This window comes from Bison bison, unplaced genomic scaffold (assembly GCF_000754665.1).
Source record: "Bison bison bison isolate TAMUID 2011002044 unplaced genomic scaffold, Bison_UMD1.0 scf7180017864371, whole genome shotgun sequence".
NCBI classification, from domain to species: domain Eukaryota; kingdom Metazoa; phylum Chordata; class Mammalia; order Artiodactyla; family Bovidae; genus Bison; species Bison bison.
The window spans coordinates 7,123,913-7,133,416 of record NW_011494943.1 but is presented as its reverse complement, the minus strand read 5'-3'; the positions used below and the strand labels follow the sequence as shown (position 1 = coordinate 7,133,416).

Sequence of the window (9,504 nt, the reverse complement as noted above, 5' to 3'; positions counted from 1 at the left end):
GAGCCGCGGCGCCTCCTCTCGCTCCTGAGCGCTGCGCCGTGAGCTCGGGCCCCGCGGGCTCCGCGAAAGCGACAGCCAAGTGCTTCGGGATGACATGCATCGGCGTTTTGGGGAAGCTGTGGTGGGGCCGCGCAAGGCCGTGACTCCGGGACCCCTGCGCTCTTCCGACCCAGGGGAAAGCTCCGAACTGGGGCTGAAACTCCGGGAGCGGTGGGTGGTGCTGAGCATACCCACATAGCTTCAGAATTTTGACCGTGTATTCCAGAAGTGACTGCTTCGCGCAGGCTGAATGTTTGAGGTGAAAATAATCCAGAGAGAGAGAGGTAAAAAAGAGTACTTTTCCCTGCAGTAACCGAAACATGATGAAAGCTCTGTTGGGGGACCCTTCTCCCCACCCGTCCCCCCGCATGTCTTAACGAGTCATTCGTTGGTAAACTACTCAGCAAAGCTGAGAGACGCAGCCTGATACTGTAGTTCTAGCGGCCTATTGCTATGATTGCTCATTTATATTGCTATTGAGGAAATGCAGGTTAACCATAGCAGGTTGTATTTGGCCGAAGGGTTAGTACGTTGAGTTTACTAAGTATGGGCTAGAGGAGGCTCCTGGAGGCCTGTTTAAGTGAAGACAAATTGGGCAGGGTGATAAGACAGGCTGGAGCCTAGACGCTGTCTCGTGCATTGTCAGTTATTTACTGGAGCCTGCAGCCTCTTGAGGGGTGATGCCCGTTTCCTCCAATTGCCTGATTCCCCTTGATAAGAAACCCTGTTCAGGTGGTTGAACGCAGGTTACATTTGCAAGGTCTGCAGTTGCGGGCAGGTCACAGCCTTCTGTGTGTATGGAGCTGTTCTCCCAGGAGCTCAGAGTGCTCCAAAGACACTCATTTACCGAGAATCCTAGCAAAGGAGGCACTAGTGTCACAGTGTCACAAAGGAGGACACCTTGGCCCTAGTCAGGTCACTTGCCCAGAGCCACCCAGCTGGATATAAATGACCTCAGCTGAGTCTAATAGGCGAGGTTTAGAGTTTAGACCTGTTTTGGGGGGAGAGGGAGGGTGTCTGTAGAGACTAGAGCTCAGACTGGCCTTTGGCCCTTTCCTGTTACTTAGACTGACGTTTTGGGCAGGTCTCAGGTCTCCCCGCCTCTCCCCCAGTTCTGCTCCCAGAACCCTCTGCTCAGGTCACTGCACTGCTGCCCCCTCTGCCTCGCTGTGACTTCCTGGTATTCTTCCTTGCTTCACCTTCTTCAGCTGGGTGTTCTTGTGCCAGCAACACACGTTCCTCTCCTTTCCTGAGAGCCTTGTTCTCCTTTACATGCTTTGAAACCCATCCCAGCATCTCCTTCCCCACAAACCATCTCTTAATGACTCCAGCCTTCTCTAAAGTCCTGTCATTACTGCAGTTAATCAGTGCTTGATGAGTACGTGCTGTTTGAGGTGTTAACGAAAACTAAGTTCAAAGTCTGCCTTCAGTACTGGTACTGGAGTGGATAAAGCATTTTTAAGTGAAAAAGCAGGAACCATAAATGCTGAAATACAGACAGTTTATTTTGGGAAATTGGGGATAAATGAAATGGGAGATGGTTCTCCCAGTGGGGAGATGGCACTTGAGCTAGGCCTTAAAGAATGGGAAAATAGGCTAAGGAAACAGCAGACAGTGGTGTGGAGGGAGCAGGCCGTGTTTGGGGCATGCAGTAACATACGTTTGATTCAAGCAGGGCGTTCCTGTGGGAATGTGGGAGAGAAAGCTGGGAAGAGCCAAACTCTGGACCGGCTCTACTTCCACCCGAAGAAGTCTGTGTCTCCAGTTAAGAGGTTCCCATTCATACTGTGCCTGTTAAGTCAGTGTTCTGGGAAGGTTCCTATAGGTGTTCTGCATAGGATGGATTGGAGCAGAAGTTCTGGAAGCAAGTGAGAAATCAGGAGGTCAGGGCAGGAGTAAGAAAACAATTTTAAAAAGACACTGGGGTTTCCCAGATGGCTCAGTGGTAAAAAAAAAATCTGCCTACCATTGCAGGAGAGGTAAGAGACTCCGGTTTGATCCCTGGGTCAGGAAGATCTCTTGGAGTACAAGATGGCAACCAATTCCAGTATTCTTGCCTGGAAAATTCCATGGAAAAAGGAGCCCGGTGGGCTACAGTCCATGGGGTTGCAAAGAGTCAGACACGACTGAGTGAGCACAGCACACAAAAAGACATTGAGGTGAATTCCCTGGCAGGTCAGTGCCGAGGGCCAGGGCTCAATCCTGGTAAAGGAGCTAAGACCCTACAAGCCTCGAGGGGAAGAAACATAGTAAAGACATGGAGAAGGAAGAGATCAGGACTGACTAGTGAAAACGGATGAGGAGAGGGAAGAAGGAGCCTTCAGACCTGGGTGCCTGGGGTTGGGGCAAAGGGAGCTTTGGAATGGTGGCACCATTTATAGAAATAGGGAAGTCAGGGAGGAGAAACGATGAGTGTTTTTAGACTCGTTTCTGCACCAAATGAGCACTTATAATTACACTCTGTCTTGTTTTACTCCGGTTGTTTCTCGTGTGTTGCCTAACCTCCTCAGGGTAGCATCCGAATCTTGTACTTTTCCTGTAGTTCCTCCAGGGCCTAACTTGTCTGCTTAGTTTTCTGTGGCTGTTTAACAAAAGACTTGGTGGTTGACTAAGTCTCCCTTGATTCAAGACCTTCGCACTAAAGTTTGCCGCTTGACTTCCCCTGCATCCTTATCCTTGCTCCGTGGAACTTGTCACTGGACTGTTTGAGCCGTGTTGGGGTGGGGTGGCCATTGCCATTCCCCTCCCTCCTGGACCAGAGGTCCCACAACAGTCATGGCTAGTTGAAAATGAGAGCAGGATGTATAGAGGCAGAGACACGGACTAGCACAAGGCTGTCACCAGAGACCCCAAAATAGAAACCTGGAGGCCACAGGGGCGGTTCTGGAAGGCAGGATCCACAGGGGAGGCCCTGGCGTCACCTCCGTTGCAGGTGAAGGAGAACGTTGAGTGGGTGGTGGGTGTGTGCATCTGTCGGGAGGCGGTGGGCAGGCGGGGCGCCTGAGTCACCCCAAGTTATCTCCAGAGGTTCTTGTAGTTCCTGTGGGTGACTGAGGTCTGCCGTCTCAGCTGGCTGGAGAGTGGGGGGAGATCCTCAGAAGTGGGGTGAACCGTGGCTGAAACCGGGGCTGTGTGTTCATGTGTAGGCCAAGAGCTCCCTGCAGGTTTGCGGTGGAAAAGTCTATTGGGGGACAGGAAGTGGGATTCTCGAGCTGTCAAATGAAAATGAGAAGTAGGTGGGAGCGTTCCTGGAAGCAGAAATGGAGTCGTGGCAGCCCTGGGCAGGGCACGTTTTTGCTGAACGCCCGTGGCTTTGTGTCCGTGTGTGGGGAGGGGAGGGGCTGTGCGCATGTCCCCTGTGTCTGTGACATCTTTTCCAGTGGCAAACAGTGGAAAGCGTGTGACTGCTCCAAAATGATTGTAGTGACAGGGGCAAGTACGCTCCTCAAACCAACTTATTTTTGTATCCCACACCCTCTTAATGTCATATGAGAACTCCAAGCATCTCAAATGCTAGGGATTAGTAACAAAGTCACGCTGACACCTGAGAAAATTTTAGGCACCTGGTGGGGGGAGACTCAGGGCTTCTCTGGAGGGTGACAGCTAGTAGGTCCCTGTGGCAACAAATAGCCCCTCTTGATAGAATTAATTTCCCTTCCCTCCAAGCATGACATTTCCAAGGGCTTGCTAATTCTCTTTTCAAGACTGAGAACTGACGTCTCTCTTTTCCCCCAAATATGATCCTAAACCACCAGAATTTTCTGGCCTCCAGAGCAGAAATGCTGCCCCGCACGCACCGCGCGGGACACTGCAGGTCTCCCCTCTGCCGCTGGGTGGCTCCTGCTGCCTTGTGATGCTTGTTGTGGGGCGGGGTATGCGGCTGGCTAGGAGTCCCTGTTAGGATTCGAGCGTGGAGCTAGTGATTTTTAACATTAGGAAAAGGGAAGTGAAGAAACAGTCACGAGCAATCAGAATTCAGGAATCTCTAACATCACCCCTTGTTGGGAAGGGCTTTTTCAAGGCTTTCACTCTACTTTTGGCCCTGGCGGAAATTTGCTGGAGGAGCCTGGACTTAAAAAAGGATACACGCCTTCAGTCTTCCGTTCGTCTTCTGAACTTGAAGCCCTAAATTTAGCAAACAGCTTGAGAGTGCTTTCTGGAAGAGGCTGACTCCAAGATCTGAATCAGAGATGGGAACGCATTTAACCACCGTCAGCTGGGGCTGTCCTCTCTAAGCACAGGATCTGGGCATGACGGAGAATAGAGGACACATGCCAAGTGCTAGGAGACTGGGCATTACCTCTTGGAGTTTAAACCCTGGGAGACCCTCTTCAGTGCTTGTCTTTGTCCTTGATCGTGGAAGACCATTTAAACTCAGGGATGCTGCTTACTCAAGCTTAGGTTCTGTTTCTGTGACCCCAGGGACAGACAGCACAATTTGTGCTTAGAGGGCTCAGTAAACGTCGTTAACTTACCTTAAAATGAGAAGCTTCAGATTTGTTTTCTCTTTTGTTTGTAACTTTCAGAATACTGGACAGAAAGCGATATTTGTATGGAATTCCGTAGTGGTCCAGGGGTTAAGACTCAGCTCTGTCACTGCTTAGGGCCCAGGTTCAATCCCTGGTCAGGGAACTAAGATCCTAGAAGCCATGTGGCACAACCAAAAAAAGGTTTTTTTTGAGTATTTGTATTTGAGTTGCTGTCTGACTGAACTATTGAGTCTTCTCCATTAGAGAAGAAATCATCACATCAGTGCCTTAAAAATGTGAGGGAAACCTTCCACAGCGTCCTCCTTGCTCTCTGTAACAACTCGTCGTCTTCTCTCCCCAGATAAAGCCACCAATCCTTCTAACCGCCAGGAGGACTGGGAATACATAATTGGCTTTTGTGATCAGATCAACAAGGAGCTTGAAGGGTGAGTCTCAAACTGTTAGGGGGCAGGTGAGGGATGGTTGACTGGGGAAGTGAGAAACTGGCAAAGGAGGGCTGGCCATGCGGCCGAGGGCCAGCGTCCTGAAAGTGTGATTTTGCTGGTCTCCAGGCCACAGATCGCCGTCCGACTGCTGGCCCATAAGATCCAGTCTCCACAGGAATGGGAGGCAGTCCAGGCCCTGACGGTAGGTTTTTCGTGCTGGTGATGGATTTTCACGAGTCCGCTGACGTCTCTGAGGGGGTCAGGGCTCACGCCCTCTGCCAGCTGAGCATCCTGGATACAAACTAGACTTACCTGGACCTGCACAGTCAGTTGCTCCACAGACGCATGTGCCCCTGTGCCAGGCCCAAGCATCATGGATGACCGAGTGTGGACACGAGGTCTGATGGGAGAAGCAGAGAGGCCAGGGCACAGGGATGGTGGCCGTGGGCCCTGGGGTGGGGCTCAGAGAGGCTGACAGAGCTGTCTTGCCAGGTAAGAGCTGGCCAAGTGTAATTTGTTCTGTAGCTAAAAATGATGTGGATTGCTAGTGAAGGCATCACCCCATTGGGCAGATCTTAGTGTTTATTCAGACTTGGGGGATTCAGGACGCAGAGCCGAGTGCGGTGCTGGGGCGCCTCCGGGCTTTCCCCTGAGCCAGGATGCCCGGATTCTCTCCTGACTCCCTTTAGCTCCTGGAAGGGCGGGAGGGAGGTGTTGGGGAAAGGCGCTTAGCCTATGCACATGCCTGTGCTGTGTCCTCCGCAGAGCGAAGGTTCTCCAGTGGGGGCGGCTCTGTCTCCCGGGCACCCAGGGCAGTGTCTGGAGACACTGTTGGTGGTCACAGGTCGGGGGGTGCTACTGGCATCCACGTGGGTGGAGCCTGGGCTGCTGCTGAGCATTCTGTAGTGCCCAGGACAGGCTCCCAGAACAAGTACCTGGCCCAGAACATCCGTAGTAGTGCGGTTGAAAATTCCTGATTTACAAAGATGGAAGCCGGGGCAGGGGGCAGCACTTGGGTGGTGCACTCCTTGGCATAAACTCAGGTGCCAGGCCCCACAGCAGCACCTGAGAACTTGAGGCCCCAGAGGGAAGATCGATGGGGCTCAGGGCGGGAAAATAGCATGTCCATCTAAGATGGAGAAACAGAATTGAAACATCCTCTCCGGCCTACCCAACATGTTGATCAGCTTGTGGAAAGAGCCCTGAATCAGAGGAGCATGTGGTCTCTGCCTCCATCTTCTTACCTGTGAAGCCCGAGGGCAGGATTTGCAGGCAGGTCCCCTCCAGGGCTGACCGTCTCACTGTCTTGTTATCTGGGCTTCAGGGTTTTTTACTTTAGTTTCTGCTGAGCTTCCCCAGAGGGGTTTGCACCTGGAGGGACTCTCTGTGAGTAACCCCACCGCCCTGATGTCCCCAGGGCCGCCTCTCCTGGTTAGGTGCTTCCTCGGGCGAGTGTTGGTGGCCAAGTGCCAGGTCCTGGCCTGAGCGCCTGGCCTCTGTGCTCCAGGTGCTGGAAGCCTGCATGAAGAACTGCGGGAGGAGGTTCCATAACGAAGTGGGGAAGTTCCGCTTTTTGAATGAGTTGATCAAGGTCGTCTCTCCGAAGGTCAGTCGGTAGCAGTTTCATTTCTCAGAACTTCTTCTGTGTTCCTCCCCCTCCCGCCTTACCGGCTTTCACCACGCGAACCAGCGTCTCCACGGGGCTGGGGTTCCCGGGTCCTGTGCTCAGAGGATGCTGTGCTGAGGGTAGACGTGCACACAGGGATGTCTCTGCTGCCCTCCCGGCCTCACTGTGCCCGCTGACTGCTCTCACGTGGCTGCCCTCGTCTCTTGACCACGGCCACACAGTAGTGTCGCTTCAGCTCCGGGCACCTGTTTACGGCAGAGGGGACACTTCTTCACAGCGAAGGCATTCTCGTTCACTCCTTCGGAGAAAGTGCAGTTGTGTGTCTGGCCTGTTGTGCGTGAACACAGTGACGAGCTTCCGGCCCCCTGCCTGAGCGGAGTCTGTGCCCCATGGATGCCGCTCCCCTCCCCCGTGCTGGCTCACACCCACGGTCTGGAGGCAGCTTGGGGATTGTAGCCAGTTAGCAGCCGTTTCATTGCTGTGAGCACAGCCTCCCCACTGTCTCTCCTCCAGGCCACATGCACTCAGCTTTCCCATTTCCTTTGCTCCTTAGTACCTGGGGGACAGGGTGTCTGAGAAAGTGAAGACCAAGGTTATTGAGCTGCTTTATAGTTGGACGTTGGCCTTGCCGGAAGAATCAAAGATCAAGGATGCCTACCACATGTTGAAGAGACAGGGTACGCGGGTGTCTGCCCAAGCAGGGGGCACTGGGCTGAGCTTTGAGGGGCTGAGGTGTGTGCGGCCTGCAGGCCTGGTCCCGGGGGCACCCCCTTGCTGTGTGGGAAAGGGTGCCAGGGTGGCCCAGCCTGTGCGACCGCTGCTCTGTCCCCTTTCAGGCATCGTGCATTCCGACCCGCTGATCTCTGTGGACAGGACGCTGATCCCGTCTCCACCACCTCGTCCCAAAAACCCCGTTTTTGATGACGAGGAGAAATCCAAGGTAAAGTCCTCGATGGGGCGTGGGCTCGCTCAGCGCTGGGGTGCACTCGGCTCCTGTGTGTTCCCAGGGGGTGCTGCCGTCCCTCCGCCTCTAATGCCCTCCTCTTCCAGCTTTTAGCCAGGCTGTTGAAAAGCAAAAACCCGGACGACCTGCAGGAGGCCAACAAGCTCATCAAGTCCATGGTGAAGGAGGTGGGTGGGCCCTGAGCCCTGGGGAGGAGGAGCCCGTGGCCCCAGAGCAGCAGTCCCTTCCCCTGTCCCCAGGGCTCACCCGCGTGTGGGAGCAGGGGGCGGATAAGAGAGAGGAGCGGGAGCCGTGGGGCCAGGCTTGGGGGCAGGCGGGCTGCTGCTTTGAAAGAAGAGCTGTCGGTTGAGTCTGAGGCCAGTGGTCCCAAGAATCACGTGTTGAAAGGAGCTTCCGTGGGGCGGGCCTTGGCCTGCGTGTTCCCGGGGCAGGTGTGCGTGCACCCTCCCTGGCGGGGTTTGGGGGCAGTGGGCCAAGTCCAGCTGAGCTCTCGCTCCTTGGTCCTCTCTGGTGCAGGATGAGGCGCGGGTCCAGAAGGTGACCGAGCGTCTGCACACCTTAGAGGAGGTTGATAACAGCGTGAAGCTGCTCGGTGAGATGCTGCGTCACTACAGCAGGGAGGGCTCTGCAGAGGCAGACAAGGAGCTCATGAAGGTAGGCCCCAGGAGAGGGCGTCTCTGCCCCGAGACGCTGCTGCACACCTGGCAGTCCTTCTCCACCAGCAGCCAGGCCGAGAGCGGTGGTGCCCCCGAGCACCCGTGAGCTGTGGCTGATTCACTCCACGCACCCTCCGTCTGTGTGACTCTGCAGACCCGCCTCGGGCGTGCCCCTGCTCACCACCTCGCATTCTGCCTGGGGATGCTTGGGCAGAGAAAGGCCCACCCTGGTTCCCTGATGTGCGCCTCCGTCCTCGGTCACATACAGACTATGAATTCTGAGGCATGTACCAGGCTGGGAGTGGGAAGGGACCTGCTGTCCTGGCGGCCTCTCCGCCTGAGCAGGTGTCTTATGACGCAGAGTGGCCGAGGCTGGCAGCAGGAAGATGTGTGTGCAGAGCCTGACTCTGCCAGGAGCTGACCTGATACTAGGGGAGCCTGGACTCTGGTGTGGGCGCTGGGTTGGGTGATCTCCTAGAGCTGACCACGGTGCCAGGGGAGCTGGGACTCTGCGTGGATGCTGGGTTAGGTGATCTGAGTTAAGTGTGGTACCACCTAACCCATGTACCAAGGGAGCCGGAACTTGGTGGCATGGATGGTGGGTTGGGTGATCTGGCAGCTTGAGTTTTCCTGCCTGCGTCTCTATTAGGAGCTGTTTGATCGGTGTGAGAACAAGAGGCGGACGTTATTCAAACTCGCCAGCGAGACCGAGGACAATGACAGTAGTTTAGGTGAGCGGACTGGGAAGGGTGGTTGAGGGGGTGACCCGGGGATTTGGATGTGTGTGGTGGGGGCATTGTCAGGCTGGGAGTGACAGGTTTCTTTCTGGTACTAGGGGACATCTTACAGGCCAGTGACAACCTCTCCCGGGTCATCAACTCTTACAAGACAGTCGTTGAAGGGCAGGTCGTCAACGGTGAGGTGGTGACCTCAGCCATTCCCGACTCGGAAGGTAAAGTGTTCTGGTTTCCTGCTCCCTCCGGAGCAGCCTGGGGCCCCGCTGCAGGGTGACCCCATGTCAGCCCACAGGCCTGAGGGGACCCTGAGCCCCGCTAAGCGCCTCCCGGGAGGTCACACGGGGTCTCCCTCACCCACTGCCTCCCCCAGTTCTTCACTGCTGCCCGGACAGGTGCTCTGGGAGGCGGTCAGAGGCTGTGCTCAGGGTCCCTCTCCCCCCGCACAGCCCTGGAGGGACCCCCAGTGATTCCTGTCCCCTTCTGTTTCCATCCAGGAAACCAAGGCACTCTCATCGACCTTGCCGAGGTGGAGGCGCCGAGCGGCCCGCCCCCAGCGCTGGCCCCTG

At 55.2% G+C, this 9,504-nt stretch overlaps 1 protein-coding gene across 1 annotated transcript in view; it reads left to right on the top strand.

The window, feature by feature from the left end:
- Nucleotides 1-9,504, top strand: part of GGA3 (golgi-associated, gamma adaptin ear containing, ARF binding protein 3) — a 14,010-nt gene that overhangs the window by 322 nt on the left and 4,184 nt on the right. Inside the window, exons 2-11 of the mRNA XM_010856160.1 lie at nt 4,870-4,954; nt 5,081-5,156; nt 6,462-6,560; nt 7,135-7,258; nt 7,418-7,521; nt 7,632-7,712; nt 8,062-8,199; nt 8,851-8,932; nt 9,037-9,153; nt 9,433-9,504. The exon at nt 9,433-9,504 is cut by the window's right edge and continues 18 nt beyond it. Of these exons, the coding sequence (XP_010854462.1) occupies nt 4,870-4,954; nt 5,081-5,156; nt 6,462-6,560; nt 7,135-7,258; nt 7,418-7,521; nt 7,632-7,712; nt 8,062-8,199; nt 8,851-8,932; nt 9,037-9,153; nt 9,433-9,504 (978 nt within the window). The remainder of the gene's footprint in view (nt 1-4,869; nt 4,955-5,080; nt 5,157-6,461; nt 6,561-7,134; nt 7,259-7,417; nt 7,522-7,631; nt 7,713-8,061; nt 8,200-8,850; nt 8,933-9,036; nt 9,154-9,432) is intronic.